Raw genomic sequence first — 16,840 nt, 5'->3', positions numbered from 1 at the left:
ACGTTTCCAAAATCAGAAGAGCCATCCTTGAATGATGTTAGAGAAACTCTGGAGGTAGGAAGATATTGAGAGTATGGTCTGGTAAGATACACAGGCCTCCTCATCTGTTCCCAAAGTCTCCTTAAGACAGAACAGGAAGCAGGTGTATATTCATGGGCAGTGACAGATGTGACTTCTGAGAAGTCCCAGCCCCAGCCCAGAAGAGCTACAGCTTCCCCAGGGCATGGGCACGGTGACTCCTTGGGGCGTGACCTTTCCCGTCTCCCTTCTCTCCTGGCCCTCCTGCCCTCACCACATTTCTTAAAGCCCTCAGAGACTTGGGGGAGGGGCGAGGGGCCTGTGGCAGCACCCTGTACAGTTGGGCTCTGAACAGGTGTGACTGTCAAACCTCTCTCCAGCCTGAGGTTAGGAAGGCCCTGCTGTGAACATTCACTCCACAACCGGGTGGGGTGGTGGTGGTATTCGTATCCTTCCCGTTTTCACAGTTGGGGGAGGGACCTGTCTAGGTCGGCAGCTGGTCAGGGCCAACACTGAACAAACTCAGTCTGAATTTGGGGCCCACGTTTGGGTAACAGGTAGGGATTTGACTTCCCACGCTTGGGTGTGAAAGAAGTTACACGCTTATTTTTCTAAAAATACTTTAAAAAAATCCCTCTGGGGTTGGCAGGAAATACAGTATTTTTGGAGCCCTCCCCTCCCTAGGGTTGTCTAAAAGCTGGGGTGGCTTTCAGGTGCTGTGAAAGAGACCTTGGAGTTGGAGCCACTGCCTTACAGTTGCTAGACTCACAGGGCAGCACTAAGTTGGGGCAGGGCCCTAAGGAGACATCCTTTTAGCCACCCCTCCTGAGTTTTTGCACCTCATCTGAGTTTGTGAGGGGGGGAAGGGTGGGTTTCCATCCCTGGGACCTCAGGGCTCTGCCTTCCCCTATAGCCAAACCAGCTTTGTCAAGTCAAAAGCCTAAATAAAGGTCTTCTGGGGCCAGGGAAGCTCAGACTCCAGGATGCAGGGTCCTCCTGGCGGGGTACCCTTCCTTACTTCCTTCTTCAACCCCTCCTTTTCCCCTTCCTCCCCTCCTTCCTCTGTTCCAATAATGTTTCCTGAGCGTTAGAGTGTGTCAGATGCCATTCTGGGTGCAGGGTGGGGTGAGGGGAAGTGGTGGCGATGTCTGAGACATACACAGTGTCTGCCTCTCCAGGGTTTACATGCCGCTGGGACAAAAAGACCAAAAAACAAGTAAACAGACAAATCAATTAAAAAAAACAAAACCCAGCCAGATGCACAGTAACCGAGGGATGTGCTCTAGGTGAGTGCTCAAGGACGGCCTCTCTGGGGAGGGGGCATTCTTTTGGGGCAGATCAGCAGCTGAGAAAGCAGCTCTGTTAATTTCCCCATTGGATCCTTCGGTTACATTACACTCTCAATTAATTGTCCTGCCTGCACTTACTCTGGTCCATCTCCCTGCCTCGCGGGGGCCGAGTGGGTTGCAACTGTTTCTGCTCCAGACCCCTGTTCTCCCAGCATCATGAAGGGAGTCATTCTCATAGCTGACATGGGGCCACACGAAGGTCACTGACGGCTTTGCCTGAAGACTATCCTAGGACATGCTTCCCTACATGTTCCCTGCCATGACAGGCTTGATGGATGGTGTTCACACAAAGCTGGCTCTTGAGCTCGGGTCCCCATAACCTTGAAACTGCTCTAATCTATTAAGAAGAAGGGAATAATTGGGAAACTTTGGTCCTTCAGTTATTAGCTGCAACCCATCATTTGTGACCCATGCAGCCCCTGATTCTGCCTTGTGACTGACTGAGTGAAGGGGGCTGGGGCAGGGGGGGCGGGGGGAAATGGTTGGAAGCAAAGAATTTAGAGCTTCGGGTAAAAGGAACACGGCCGGTGCCCTGTTTTGAAAGCTGCTCTGGGACTTGGGGGGGGGGTGAGGGTGAAGAGGGTGGGAACTAAGTGAGGTTCTCCCTAAGGGTGAAGGGGTGTTGAGTATCAAAAGAGCTTAGATGACAACAGGAGTAACACAGGCTAGACAGCTGGAAGGACTTTCCCAACGGAAAGAGTGGAAGGGCCCCAGAAAGCTGGCCTGGTAGAAAGTGTGCCAAGTGCAGACACAGCTGCTCAGCGGGACCCTCAGGGCTGGGCCCCAGTGGGGAGTGGGGGCGAAGCTCAGGGAATCTGTTTCAACAAGGAAGATCAGCTTCGTGTTTGTCTTTGAGGCTAAGAGGACTTAATGTCAGAGTGGGAAAGAGCTGTTAACACGTCAGTGAGTTCCAGTCCTGGGTCCATTGTGAGGGAGCCGCCTTTCAGCTGAGCAGAAAAGCTTTGATTACACCCACCAATGGGGGCAATTTCCTCTAGAAAGGAGTATCCATCCCAGAGAAGCAAGAGATTAGTTCAGACAACAGAAACAAAAAATGAAGATTTATCAGGAATCATGTAGACGGGGCCATAACCTATGAATTTTCTGGTTGACCGGGCGCGTGAGCTGTCTGCAGTCTGCACAGGGATCCTCCTATTGTTGACCCAGAGGTGAAGTTGGTGCCCCTGCCTGGTCTGGTACCAGCTTGCACACTGTGCTTGGGATGTCATCCCTGTACATGCACACGTGCACACGCACGTGCGCGCACACACACACACCCTGGTGGAGCGTGCAGGGAATGCAGACTGCGTGGGCACCTAAATTCTAGCATGAACCGAGGGTGTCTGTGTGTGTATCAGTTAAACAGTTGCCTGCTTGTACATAGCAGTGCCTCGGTCTCCTTAAAGACTCTTGCATCTGGCAAATGAGTGCAAGTCAGAAGCAAAAAGGGAGCCAAAGAGAGGTTCTAGAGTAAGTGTCAAAACATTAAAAAAAAAAATTAAAAAAAAATGGGGCGCCTGGGTGGCTCAGTCGGTTAAGTGTCTGACTTCAGCTCCGGTCTTGATCTCACAGTCGTGAGTTCGAGCTCTGTGTTGGGCTCTGTGCTGACAGCTCAGAGCCCAGAGCCTGCTTTGGATTCTGTGTCTCCCTCTCTCTCCTCCTCTCCCCTGTTCGTTCTCTGTCTCTCTCCCCCTCTCTCTCAAAAATAAGTAAACATTAAAAAAAAAATTAAAGTAAGGGTCAGAAAGTACACTCCTGTGCTCACTGTTAGAAATAAGCCCATGGACCAATCAAAGGAGGGGCACAGAGACTCGGAGCACAGTGAAGTGAGGCTTTAATCAGCGTTCTTGCAGAAGCGGATATCTGATGGACAGGCACACTCAGGGCAGTTACAGCAGACAGTTTATCTCCCAGCATGCAAATCCCTCCCCCGGTTCTTCATTGACTGAGTACTATGCCCACGTCAGGCAAAAAGTAGTCTGATTGGAACAAAGGTACATTTCCTGAGGTGATGCAGAGACTTTCAGTCCCTCCTTCCTTTGTTCTTTGGTGCATGCTCATTGCAAAGCCGCAAAAATAAGCCTGCAAAAATATGTCCTCGAAGCGGAAAGGGGAAGAAGAACCAGAAAGGAAGTGTCTAAGGGTTTGGGACTCCATTGTGTGTGTGTCGGGGGGTGATTTGTACCTATTTCCAATAGGTTGTAAACCTATTGTTAATGAGACAGCACAGCTTTTATTTGGTATTTCTCAGAACGAATCATCTCCCTTACTTCTCACACTCACACTCATCCTAATTTTTGTCAAGCTTAGTTATTTGCTTTCCCTGTGAACAGTCTCCAAGCGAGGACTCAAAGCAGTACAGTGCAGGGCACCGGGGTGGCTCTGTTGGTTGAGCGTCAGACTTTCGGTTTTGGCTCAGGTCATGATCCCAGAGGTGTGGGATTGAGCCCCATGTTGGGCTCGGTGCTGGGCATGGAACCTGCTTAAGAATGATTCTCCCTTTCTCTTCTGTCTCTGTCTCTCTCTCCCCTGCCTCTCTCCCCCACTTACAAGCTCTCTTTCTCTCTTGAAAATAAAATAAAAAATTGGGGCACCTAGGTGGCCCTGTTGGTTAAGCATCTGACTTGGGCTCAGGTCATGAGGTTTGTGAGTTCAAGCCCCACATGTGGCTGTCTGTTGTCAGCACTGAGCCAGCTTTGGATCCTCTGTCCCACTCTCTCTCTGCCCTTCCCACACTCACATGTACTCTCTCTCTCAAAAAAAGAAAAAATAAAAAAATAAAATTAATGCATAGTCCTTATAAATTTGTAAATAGAAAAATACAAATACAATAATAAAAACCATCATACTGGGGCGCTTGAGTGGCTCAGTTGGTTGAGTGTCCGACTCTTGATTTTGGCTCAGGTCATGACCTCATGGTTCATGAGATTGAACTCCACCTCGGGCTCTGTGCTAGTGATGTGGAGCCTGCTTGAGATTCTCTCTCTCCCTCCCTCTCCCCCCCCCCCCCCCCCGCACTCAATAAATAAACATTAAAAAAACCCCATCATACTCCCAGAGATAATCAATTAATCTTTATTTCCGCCCCCCCCACTATGAACATTTTCTTTTACTTTTTTGTTACGGACAATGTCAAGCACATGCAAAGTAAATAGAATAGTACCCCCAGCAGTTCTCAACATTTTGCCCTCTTCTTGGTCATTGAGACCTCTCTATATTTTTGCTGTTCTCTCTGTATTTTACCACTCTATTATTATTGCTGTTACTATTTTTTTTAATATTTATTTTTGAGAGAGAGTGAGAGCATGTGCGTGCTCGTGGACACAGGGGGAAAAGCAAAGACAGAGGGAGACAGAGAATCCCAAGCAGACTCCATCCATGCTGCCAGTGCAGAGCCCAACACGGGGCTCAATCCCACAAACCATGAGATCATGACCTGAGCTGAAATGGAGTCAGACCCTTAACCGACTGAGCCACCCAGGCGCCCCTATTGCTGTTACTATTAATTTCAGTTTTTTGGGGGTAAAATTTACACATGTTGAAATGCACAAATTTCAATTATACATTTTGGACAAATGGATTCCACCACCCTATCCTGATATAGAACATTTCTGTCTCCAGAAAATCTCTTACCCCCAGAGGCAACTACTGTCCTAATTTTGGCACCTTAGATTGTTTTAGAGCTTCATATAAATGGAATCATACATTTTTTTTGGTATCTAGCTTTTTTAACTCAGCATAATGTTTTAGAAATTCATCCATGTTGTTGTATGTATTGCTATTCTGTTCCTTTTTATTACTAAGTGGTATTCCATGGTGTGAATATTTCACAGTTTGTAGATGGACTGTCCATTTTGAAGTTTATGTCTTTATCTTTTAAAAAAAAACTTTTAATGCTTTTTTTAAAAATTTATTTTTTGAAGGAGAGAGAGAGAGACAGATCATGAGTGGGGGAGGTGCAGAGAGAGAGGGAGACACAGAATTTGAAGCAGGCTCCAGGCTCTATGCTGTCAGCACAGAGCCTGACACGGGGCTCGGACCCACGGACCGTGAGATCATGACCTGAGCCGAAGTCAGACGCTCAACCGACTGAGCCACCCAGGTGCCCCTAAAAAAAACTTTTAAAAGTTTATTCATTTATTTTGAGAGAGACAGAGACAACACAAGTTGGGGAGGGGCAGCGAGAGAGGGAGAGAGAGAGAATCCCAAGCAGGCTTTGTGCTGCCAGCCCAGAGCCGAACTCGGGACTCAGACTCACGAAACTGTGAGATCATGACCTGAGCTGAAACCAAGAGTCGGACGCTTAACTGACTGAGCCACCCAGGCACACCGGTGTTTATTTATTTTTGAGAGAGAGAATGAGAGAGAGAGAGAGAAAGGGAGGGAGGCAGGTAGAGAGAGAGGGAGACAGAGAATCTGAAGCAGGCTCTGTGCCGCCAGCCTGACATGGGGCTGGAACCCACGAACTGTGAGATCATGACCTGAGTGGAAGTCAGATGCTCAACCGATTGAGTCACCCAGGCACCCTGAAGTTTATGTATTTACTTCTAAGTAATCTCTACACCCAAGGTAGGGCTCGAACTCACAACCCAGAGATCAAGAGTCGCATGCTCTTCAGATTGAGCCAGCCAGGCACCCCGGACTGTCCGTTTTGAATAAAGCTACTATGAACATTTTCATACAGGTCTTTGTGTGAACTACGTATGCTCTTTAATTCTTGCAGGAACCCTAAGAGGGTGGCACTGTTGTTATTCCCATTTTACAGACGACAGAACTGAGGCTCAGGTTAAATTTCTGGCCCACGGCCACACAGATAATAAAAGGTGTAGATTTTTCTGACTACGAGGACTTTGAGTTTTTATTCCTGCACTGTGGTATCTTTGCGCCACAGCTGTTTGGGGTCATTAATTATAGGGACAGATGAGCCCTCACCTTAGTGGACTGTTCAAAACTGAGTTTTAGCACAGTAGAGTGGTTACTATTGATAATAATGGCTCTGAGTCCCCAAGAAAAGGTTATATTAAACCTGTTTTTAAAAAGGACAAAAGTCTTAAGACTTTTAGAGAAATTTCCGGTCAAGGTTATTACAATAAAAGCAAACCAGCAAACAACAAGTTTTGCTACTCAAAGCTATAGTTGTCTGGAAGTCTCAGTTAGGTGTAATACGTCATTTCCCAAGGAAGCCAGAGACAGAAGGCGTGACTGGGTATATAAAATAGTATATAAATAATACATGTATAAGAAACCACTCTGTTCTTTGTGGATTCAAACAGAATAGGTTTTTGGAGCGTCTGCCGGTTCTTGCTTGGAAAGATGTTGCTAAGCAGTGTTGCTAATATTATGGAAGGACAGCTTTCCTCCTTCTTTTCCACTCAGCCCCAGAAAACCCTAGAGCGGAAGTGGCTTCAGTAGTGGCCACAGCTGGGGAGGCTTGGTAATTGGTGAGGTGGGGACCAGGGGACCCCGGGTGTGAGAGGAGTGTGCCGCAGGCTACCCACTCCTCAGCCTTGTCGGCTCCTGATTCTCTGGAGTGACCCTTGGGCAGCCTCCATGAAAAATTTGCTTCTTCATGTTCATCAGAAGTATCACACACAGAAGAATCCTTTGAATGTTTTCTACTGTGGGAAAAATTACCGTCATGCCACTTCGGTTCATGGGTTCAAATTCCATAAATGAACCCAAAAGAAGTATTTTAAATACCGTCGGTAACCCAAAGAATAAAGAACTTTCCTCATCCTTCTACCTGCCTTTTACCCCCCTTTCTGTAACCCCTGAACAAAAAAATCAGCAAAGGTCTGATTGACATCGCGCATGGCAGGCTCTAGGTACCAAATGATGTGCAGCCTGAGGGCTGGATCCCCGCCACTGAGTGGGATCTGTGGGTTTCCTCAGGCATGGTTTCCTTTCCCCGAAGCTCGGAAATGCCACACAAGTCACCAAGATCCGTTTCCAAAATCTGAGCCAGTTTCTAGGCAGAACCTCTGTTTTGTATGAAATGTGTGGCTCCAGGAAAGTGTGGCTGCGCCAGGGCTCCCACGGCTGGTCTTTGAGGCCTCCCAGCCTGGCCAGAGGATTACCTGTTGCTGTCACTGAAGGACCCTGTAGGGGTGACATGGGCCCTTTTAAGGGGCTGCTAGTGGGCTCTGAGAGGGGATGTTAGTAGTTGGGAGGAGAGTGTGTGTTAGGTGTTGGCCAAGACCCCTATTGCATCTCTTTTCCAAGTACAAATGGCTTCCACACCTCAAATGACCTTCCCAGTCTTTCCCTCCTCCCCTTCCTCTCTCTTTCCCTCTGTCACTTTCCCTCTTGCCCCCCACGCCCCCCCAAATCCCCTTTCCTCTTCTGTTTTTGTCCTGTGGTGGTATCCCAGAGATGCAACTGTAACAAGGCCCAGCAGGGGGCGCTGGTGTACCTGCTAAGGATGAATGGCATCCCTTTGCCTAAAGAGCACAGGTGTGAGTGCTCTCTCTGCAGAAGTGAGACTTGAGAGGGGCTTCGGAGTGATGTCTCCAAGCTGCTGTATATATGGGTGCGCCCCAAAGGCATAAGAGAGTGGGGGTGCTGTCCTGTCCTGAGCAGGTCTAAGGTTGTGTGATCCGTAGGGAGGAAAGGGACGCTGTCCCCTGCAGAAGGGGAGGGGCAAGTCATCTGAAACAAGTCTGGTTTTCATGAAAGGCCCCACCCTGCTGGCTCCAAAGCCGCCTATCTGCTCCCGGTTCTAGCCAAGAAAGGTTGCAGTCATTTTGCAGAGCCCTGGAGGCACCAGAGCCGGAGGTGGAGTGTGGCACTGGCTGATCAGTGGGGCTGATTCCCAGGTTCACACGGATGTGTCTCCTGGAGCGGGTTCCCAGGCACAGAAGGCCCTTTTCTTCAGGACCAAGCATGCGTGTCTGTCTGTCTCACCCCACTGGCCCCTTAGGAATGGGCTGTGCAGCTGTCTGCCCTCTGTTCATGATTAACTTCTCTGTCGTGTCCTCCCCCTACTCCCACCCAGGCCTCCTCAGCCTTTGGGTTTCCCCAGATTGGGGCAGAGACCCAGGTTGGCAGCTGCCTGGCACTTTGTTCCCAGGGGCTGCAGGCTTGGGGGTGAGGTGGGGGTGGACTGGAACAGACCTTTGAGGTCCTGTGAGCTGGGACACTGCTGGGAATAAACTGCTGAGTGGTGGAGATCGGGGAGGCTCCTTCTCTGCCCTGACTTCCAGTGCTGCGATCTGGGTGTCCATCCTCCTCTGTTCACCCCAGAGTGCCCCAAGGATGTGGCCTTAGAAGACCTTTGAGTCACTAATGTGAAGATTGTTTCCTTTCGATTCTCTTTCAAACTTTGTGATTTCTTTAAGGACCACGTCTTTGTTCGGAGCAAGCGTGTGGCCAACACCGGACACTTGCCCATTTTTCTCTTTTAACGAAGGTGCTTCAAGCTCAGAGCCTTTGTCAGGCAATGGTATTGAGCTAGAATTTAATAAGTTTGTATTTATTTTCATGGCATGAATGACAAGTGATAATAGATTTTCATTTAGGGTGGTAATGTTTTCTTTTAAAATTAATCAGGTAAAAAAGCGAGTTGATCTAATTAAAGCAAAATAATAACTAAATAACAGGGTATATGTATGAAATTGAGTCAAAAAAATTGTGAAGGTGGTATGTGAATGGCCTAATCTGTGGTTTCATGTGTGTTAGCCCTGTTTGTTTTGGGCAAGGATGGTCTTCTATTTCTCACTTACCCTAGTCTCTCTGCACAAAGTATTTAATGAATGTTGGTGGAATGGGGAAGTCTAGCATAAATGGCCACTGCATTGTCTGCCATGGATGGGTTTCCTTATGTTTTGCTGTTTTGGTGTGGGGTATGGGCCGAAGGAAGGGCTCCCTCACCCTTGGGGAACTTCTGCCTCTAGGGCCTCAGAAATCAGATCAAGGTTTGGTCTGTTAGGGACAACCTTGCGTTTTCAGCCACATCGGGGCTGGAAACATTGTGGTTGCAGAGGACCTGAGAATGCCTGGAACCCTAGAACAAGAGGAACAACTTGGTGCAAAGATTTTTTGCCTTCATCGCATCCCAGTGGCCCTGTTGCCCACTGATGCACTTGACCTGAAATAGCTCCCAGGCAGTGGCGGATGGGCTGGAGCCACCCATACTCACCTGCCTGGGAAGGGGTCAGGCCTTGCACTGAGATGCAGCTTTCTTCTGTGTGTGGGTGGATAGAGCACACACCCCATGCTGGGCTGGACCTGTGGCTGGTGCCCCCAGTGCCCGCAGTGCCCTCTAGCTGAAATAGTCCATCAGCTAACGTGTCAGCTTGGTGTTCTGCCAGAGCCGAAGCCCTGAGCTGCGTGTGCTTGTGCTCTGCCCTCTTCCCCACTGAGGACACTCATTTCCCCATTCTTCCAGACTGATTCTCAGGTCCCCACTGGTGTTCTCCTAGCAGCAGGCCTAGCTTCGGTCCCAGGGGTGGGGCCTGGGTCACTCACTCTCTGGCTATAAATAGATGTCCAGGGCTATCTCTGTGATGCCCCACCAGCCAGGCAGGCCCAGGAGGGCCGAGGCCATCGCTAATGGATGCTTCATAAATAAAACAGGCACGTTTTGGCACCACCCTGGTGCTTCTTCCTGTCCACTCCAACTCCAATGCCAGCAAGATACTGTGCCCACTGGAGAGGCAGGGTTGAGGCCTCAGGCCCAGGAATTCATTTGTAGCCCTGTCTCTCTCCAGCCAAGTCCCCTTCCCTGCCTGATTCTCTGTGCTTGCGTGAACACCAGACTATATTAAAAATAAAAACAAAACAACAAAACCCGCAACAAGGCAACTTGCCTCAGGGACCTTTCTGGCCCCAACAGGGCTGTGTCCAAAGAAGGACTAATGGCTTATTTTAATTCCCTCCAGCCCTCTGCCCGAAGTGCGAAGGGGCTAGGCTTCCAGGCAGTGCTTGGAAGTGAGTGAGTGGGGCTTTGGAGCCGCTCCGGCCTGCCCATATAAGGGACTCGGCCACGGCCCTTTCCCTGCGGCTGGTCAGTGACCTTCTGTCTTTCGGTTCGGAAGCGAAGATGAAGCTTGCATGGGGTATGCAGGAGAAAGGGAAGAACTGTCGCGGGGTGTGCGGGGGGGGGGGGGGGGGCCAGGTGCTGGTGGGGTGTGGGCGCCCCTGGCAACCTGGGACGCGAGGCAGAGTGTAGCGGCTTTGACATTGATCATTGACCCCGTTTTGTGTCAAACTTCCAGGGCCGGGGAAACAAAGGTTAACCGAGGGACAGACCCCAGCCCAGGTAGGCGCCGATGCTGGATAGCCCCCTCCAGCTTCCCGCGACAGTCCTTTCCCGGACTTGGGGAAAGGCAGGAGGTAGCATCCCGCTGGGTCAAACCGCCCGGGGGCCTCTCTCAGGCCGGGAGGGCGGGCACGGGGTGCCGGATGCCCTTTCTAACCGGTCCTGGGCCGGGGGAGGTCCGCGGCGGTCCCCGCGTACGGAGGCGGTTTCGAACGGACTGAGGACGCGCGTTTGGTCTCGGTGCATGTTTTTTCTCCCTGTGTTTTAAAGACAGTGACAGCATTGGAGAAGTATCCCGGCGGGCCGGGCTGGGAGAGCGCGTCAGCCGCCTTTGCCTGGGGAGGGAGCCCGGGGCCCCGCCAGCGGGGGCGGGGACGGGGGGGCGCAGAGGAGGGGACGGAGAGGGAGCGGCGAGAGAAGGGCGGGGGGCCCGGCTGCCCGCCCGGAGGGGAGGGGAGGGAGCCGGGGCGCGGAGCGGAGGGCGATCGCGGCGCCGAGCCCCCGGGGGCGCTGAGCGCGAGCGGGCCGCCTGAACCACCCGCAGCCCGGGCGCCCGGGCCGGGGCACGGGAGGCGGGACCGGGGCGGGGTCCCGGCGCGGGCGGCGCGTCGGAGCCGGAGCCGGAGCCCCGGAGCCGCCCGTCCGGGCCGCGCCCGGAGCGAGCCTTGGAAATGCCTGCGCTGGGGGAGCGGGTGCCGGCTGCCCGGCGGGCTCCGAGGAGACGCTGAAGGTCGCCGGGAAGTGAGCGCCCGGTCACCTGACCCCCGGGGCGCACCTAGGCGGGGCGGGGCCCATGAGAGGCGGGCGGCCGGGGGCCGGGGCGCGGGCGCAGGGGCTGGGAGCGGGCGGCGCGGAGCGCGCGGAGCCGGGCCGACGGGGGCGCGCGGCGGGCGGGCGAGGGCGCGGCCGGGCACCGCCGGCGGCCTCGCCATGTCCCAGCCTGCGGGGAGGATGCATTGCCGAAAGGCAGGGATCCGCGCCGCCGTGGTGCTCATCGGACTCCTGCACAAATCCAGAAAACAGAATAAAGAGAAAAGGTAAAGCCTGGCAGTGCCGCCTCCCCTTTCCTCCACTCTCATGCTAAATCCCCGTTTTCTTTGGGGTGGACTTTTACAAAAGGGCCTTTGGCCCTGAGTTGGTTGGGAAAAACCTCTGCTCCGTGCGCCGTCGGGGGAGCGACTCAGGAGCGTCGCCCTGGACACTGGCTGTTGGGGGAAAGCCCAAGCAGGACATTGGCTGGGTCGGAGGGCGGCTGGGAGGGCCCTTCGGGCTCCATCATCCACAGAGGGGCACCCAGTGTTTCGTCCCCATTCCCGGCATTGGGCGCCCTTTCGGAAGCCTGCAGTGAGCAGCATTGATCCGACCCGGGTGACAGTCCCTGGCTGAGCCCAAGTATCTCACCGCGCCATTTGGTTCTCTTGCAACTTGGCTGAGCCCGCGAGGTGCCCGCCAGGCCAGGATCTGCTTGCCTTTTGCGCACAGTGCTGGCAGGCCAGGAGCAAGTTTGGAGGTTGCTTGACAGCCTCCTCCCCCCTTCTTTGGATTTTTCTCTTTGACTCTTCACCTTTCTTGAGTTTACTAATTGTTTGCTCCTGGATGTTGAAAATAGTTCTCTCGAGCTATTTCAGAGATACTCTGGATGACCTATGGGTTAAGAGGTGGCGTTTGGGGCAAAGGAGCTTCTGGGGCAGCTTCCTGGGCTCCAGTCCCTTGCTGCAGGCTTGATGCCTGCAAGACCTCAGGGAGGTGCTTACACAGTCTGGCACAGACTCCCTCCACTGTCCAAAGCTTCCCAGCAACTGGGGGTCGTCAGAACTGACTGTCCATAGAAGTGTTGTGAGAATTTGGGGTGGCTCCAGTGGCTCTGCTGGATCTGGATTTGCAGAGGAGTTTGGAGGGGTTAGTGCTGTGCTCTGCCGTTAGCCAAGGGGTGAGACAAGGGCAGTGGAGCCAGAGACATCTGGGTGGTGACAGGTGACCCTTGGGCTTGCCCAGAAGCCGGGTGTGCCTTGGGGTGGTGGTGGTGGGGGGCAATGGATTGGAGCACTCCCAGGAGGTGGCATTGGTTGCCCCTGTGATGTGGTTGACTCCTGTCCCTCTTGCCCCCCTTCCTACGATTCAGTCTAATTGGATGTTTCCCACAGGATAAGGTAACTCTCCAGTGAGATGACTTTAGGTGGGCAGGCATGAGATAACATTGAGTCACCTAGTGAGAAGGATCTTCCCTTTTCAGTTCTCTACTAATCCGTGTGATTTCTTTAAGGGGAAACTTTCAGGTTGGTGCTAGTCTGGCTTTAACACCTTTTTAACACTTGCTAATCTCTGTTTCATAACAAAGGGAAAGCAGACCTCTGGCTCTGGGCCTCTAAGTGGGGAACAGTGCCTGCCTACAATTTAGGTTGTTTCTGTGCTATTTATTTTTAGGCTTCGCTCCCAGTTATGGTCAGTGGTACTGATTTTCTTCTTTGTGGTGGTGATATAAGGCATCACTTTAAATGTATTAAGTCACAAGAACGAGTCCGTTTAATAGAAACAGCTATAGTACAAAGGGTATAGAATGTGGCAGAAGTCCTGCAGGCGATGTAGGGAATGGCTGGTGTCTGGGATAAACCTGGCTAGCAGAAAAAGCTACCAGTGGGACTCTGGAGCCCAGTGCTCTAGGTCTGGGCCCCATTTCCCCCTACTTTGGTTCTCTTCCATTCCCTGTCTTTCAGCATTTTATATGTAATGGGGGGATGAATAAGCCAGCCTTCTAAAGTCAGAGGGATGCGGAATGGCTGTTCTGAGACAAGGGAGTCTGTTTGGAGGAATGAGAAGGATGATGTGCTTGATAGACAGGCAGCTGCATCAGACCATCAGGCCAGTTCCTATTTCTGAGTATAGAGCATGTGGTAGGGTGGAAAAGTGACTGCACGGTCCCCACTTATCCACTGACTGTGACGTGATAGTATAGATGTAATCTCCCTGAGCCTGTTTCTGTGTCCATGCAAAAGGCTTAAGTGAGATAATGTGGGTGAAGGTGCATCTCAAAGGTATGAAGTGCTCCATGAGGATGAAGGGGTTTGAGTGGAACTGTTCCCATTCGCTTCTCTCTGGGCTTGTGCTCCTGGAAACCAAGGTAAGATGTCTACTGGTGACAGCCCCACCAGTAGTCAAGGCCAGCCATGCATGGGCCCGGGGCGGGGGGGCAGCCAGGTGCAGTGAGGCACAGGGAAGGACTGGCCAGGGGTGAGGATGCCTTAGGCTCATGGTATCTTGTCCTTCCTCTTGGATGCGCTGTGCCCTTCCCTGCAATGCAGCAGACGTTGAGGCCCTCCCAGCCCTCGCCTTCGTCCTATTCTGCTGTTGCTTCTGTCATCCTGATTGCTTTGGCCACAGACTTAACTTACCCAAGGAGAGAGAGGGATTGATTTCGTGTTGGTGCTAAATGACCTTTGTTTCCCTTGCTGTAATCTGGAGTTTCTTTGTCTTTAAGCATCTGAAATCAGTGCAGTGCTCGCTATTGAACCTTCCTCTGTGGGCACCAGCCATGGGGGTGGGGGTGGGGTGGACAGGGGGTGCGCTGGAACAGGCTGCAGCTGCCAACCTCTTATGTGCTCCCCAGACTCCAGGCTGGGTGTTTAATTGCTGAGTCCCTGATTCCTCTCTGCTCTCATCTAAGACCCCTTCTTCATCCTTCCCAGAAGGCTTGATCCATCCATCCATCGATCTTCCTAGCACCTTTAATTGACAGACTCATGCAGATAACACTCCTGGCTGTTGGCCTTAAGGGGTAGAGTGGTCCTGTGTGGCCTTGCAGTGATGGCCCCATCGTCTTTGTCATCTTCCTGCCCTCTGCAGGCTACCTGGAAATGTATTGCATATTGGGGGCAGCAGGTGCACCAGGGAAGATGGTAATGACACAGGTATCCCAAATGGGCCCAGAACCAGGAGACTCCAGGTTACTCTTGGTAGGTCCTGAGAACTATGTTGAAAGCCCAGCCTCAGTTTGCCTCCTGGAGAAGTGGCCGTGGTGCTCATCAACCTTGACTTGACAACTCTCTATGGGGGTTGTGGGATAACCTGGAGGTTCTGCCTTTCTGACCATCTTCCAGGGACTCCATCCCCTGGGATCCTGCAAAGGCAATGGTGTGTTTTCGAGGGGGACTGATTTGAGCATGGTTCCAATGAGGCACCTGAATGAAGCCTTTCTTGCAGATGGCATTTTTGGAGATCACTGTAGTGGAGAGCACCTTTAAAGTGCTTTGATTTTCAGATCCTGCTTTCTTGTGGTTGTGGCAGATCAGGGTAAGGTCCAGAGCACTGCCTTGGTCATAGAAGTGGATGGGCGGGGGGAGTGCTTTCCTCTGAGGGGGAAAACAGGTATCTCTGATGGGAAGGATTAAGGTAGAAAAATAGAATCAAAATATATATGTTCCAAATGGTATGGATAAAGTTGTGTGGACTTGGGAGTGATATTCTGAACTGGAGAGAGGTCAGTTAGCATAAATGAAAAGGCATCTACTTCTGATGGGGGGGGGGTAGTTATTTTGAGACAACTCCCACCATGGGGTTTGTGAGGAGGAAAACAGGAATTCCCTCATTATTCAGCAAACCACTCATGGCAGGCTCTGGGAGGCATAACAGGGAATCTAATGAATTTGATCCCTCTGTTGTGGGGTGTAATGTCTAGAGGGTTATTCCTGCTTAGGTTATTAGAGAAAAAGTTCTTCCCGAGCTTGCTTTGGTACCACATATGCTAAAACTGGACCGATACAGAGAAGATTAGCATGGCCTCCGCACAAGAAGTTCATCCCTAGCTTTTTTGTTTTTGTTTTTTTTTAACTTTTTTTTATTGTGGGAATTTTCATGTATGCACAAAAGTAGAGAGAAAAGTAATATGATACCCATTTTGAGCCATCATGAACTCATGGCCAATCTTGTTTCATTTATTTGCCCCCCCCCCCAATTCCCCACAAGATTATTTTGAAATAAATCCCATCATGGTATCATTTCATTCTTAATTATTTCAGTATACATCTTAAAGATAAGAAATCTTGTAAGGAAATAGGGGTGCCTGGGTGGCTCAGTCGGTTGAGCGTCTGACTTTGGCTCAGGTCATGATCTCGTGGTCTGTGAGTTCAAGCCCCGTGTTGGTCTCTGTGCTGACAGCTAGGAGCCTGGAGCCTGCTTCAGATTCTTTGTCTCCCTCTCTCTCTCTCTGCCTCTCCCCTGCTCATGCTCTCTCTCTCTCTCAAAAATAAATAAACATTAAAAAAATTAAAAATTCTTGCAAGAAAACAAACACTACTATTATTGTATTCCCTAAGTTAACAGTAATTTCTTAAATTTTTTTTTAATGTTTATTTTTGAGAGAGAGAGGGTGTGCATGCAAGTGGGGAGGGGCAGAGAGAGAGGGAGACACAGAATCCGAAGCAGGCTCCAGGCTCTGAGCTGTCAGCATGGAGCCCTATGTGGGGCTTGAACCCATGCACTGGCCAGATCATGACCTGAGCTGAAGTCGGATGCTTAACCAACTGAGCCACCCAGATGCCGCATCCAACAGTGATTCCTTAGTATCATATTGAATTAGTGCTCAGATTCCCCTATTTGTCTCATAAAAGTTTTTCAAAATTTTTTTGAGTCAGGATTGAAAAAATCCAGTGTAATTGGTGATATATCACTTTATAAGTTTTCTCTTCCAACTTTTTTTTCTTTATAATTTCTTTTTTTGGGTTTTTTTAAAAATACATTTTTATTTTTGAGAGAGAGAGAGAGAGAGAGAGAGAGAAAGAGAAAGCAGAGAGAGAGGGAGACAGAGGATCCGAAGTGGGCTCCAAGTGGTCAGTGCAGAGCCTGACGCGGGGTTCTAACTCTTGAACGATGAGATCATGACCTGAGCTGAAGTTGGACGCTTAACCAACTGAGCCACCCAGGCACCACATCTTTATAATTTCTTTATTCGAGAAACTTAATTATTTTGGGGAGTCAGGATTTTGTGGATGGTATCTCCTGGTGTCATTTAACATGTTCTGCTGTTCCCTATGACACTGTAAGTCGTTATTGAGTTTTAGAGGTTCTATCACATTTGTTTGTTTGTTTGTTTGTTTTTTGGGCAAGACCGCGCTTTGGAGTTTGTCTAATTGTCTGTTTTAGTGACGTTGGCAGCTGTTAATTGATTTTGTCCTTGGAGTTTGAATGCTGGTGTGGAGGATACTGTGTCTGCCATGGGAGA

At 50.8% G+C, this 16,840-nt stretch overlaps 1 protein-coding gene and 1 non-coding gene across 10 annotated transcripts in view; both read left to right on the top strand.

The window, feature by feature from the left end:
- The window catches only part of RAP1GAP2 (RAP1 GTPase activating protein 2), a 223,685-nt gene that overhangs the window by 72,992 nt on the left and 133,853 nt on the right, over positions 1 to 16,840 (top strand). The window contains exon 1 of one of the 9 annotated variants that reach the window (XM_060646977.3): positions 8,946 to 10,626. The exons of 6 other annotated variants lie outside the window; for them this stretch is intronic. Coding sequence is in view for 2 of the 3 variants with exons in the window: in XM_060646969.3 (XP_060502952.2) it covers positions 10,637 to 10,866 (230 nt within the window). In the remaining variant the exon portion in view is untranslated. 2 more of the 9 variants (XM_060646969.3, XM_060646971.3) reach the window with 2 other exon arrangements.
- Positions 15,345 to 15,447, top strand: LOC132688734 (U6 spliceosomal RNA). Its single transcript, XR_009614698.1, has one exon. It is a non-coding gene; the product is annotated as a U6 spliceosomal RNA (small nuclear RNA).

This window comes from Panthera onca, chromosome E1, assembly GCF_046562875.1.
Source record: "Panthera onca isolate mPanOnc1 chromosome E1, mPanOnc1 haplotype 2, whole genome shotgun sequence".
Lineage (NCBI taxonomy): Eukaryota > Metazoa > Chordata > Mammalia > Carnivora > Felidae > Panthera > Panthera onca.
This window is presented reverse-complemented; position numbering and strand designations above follow the sequence as displayed.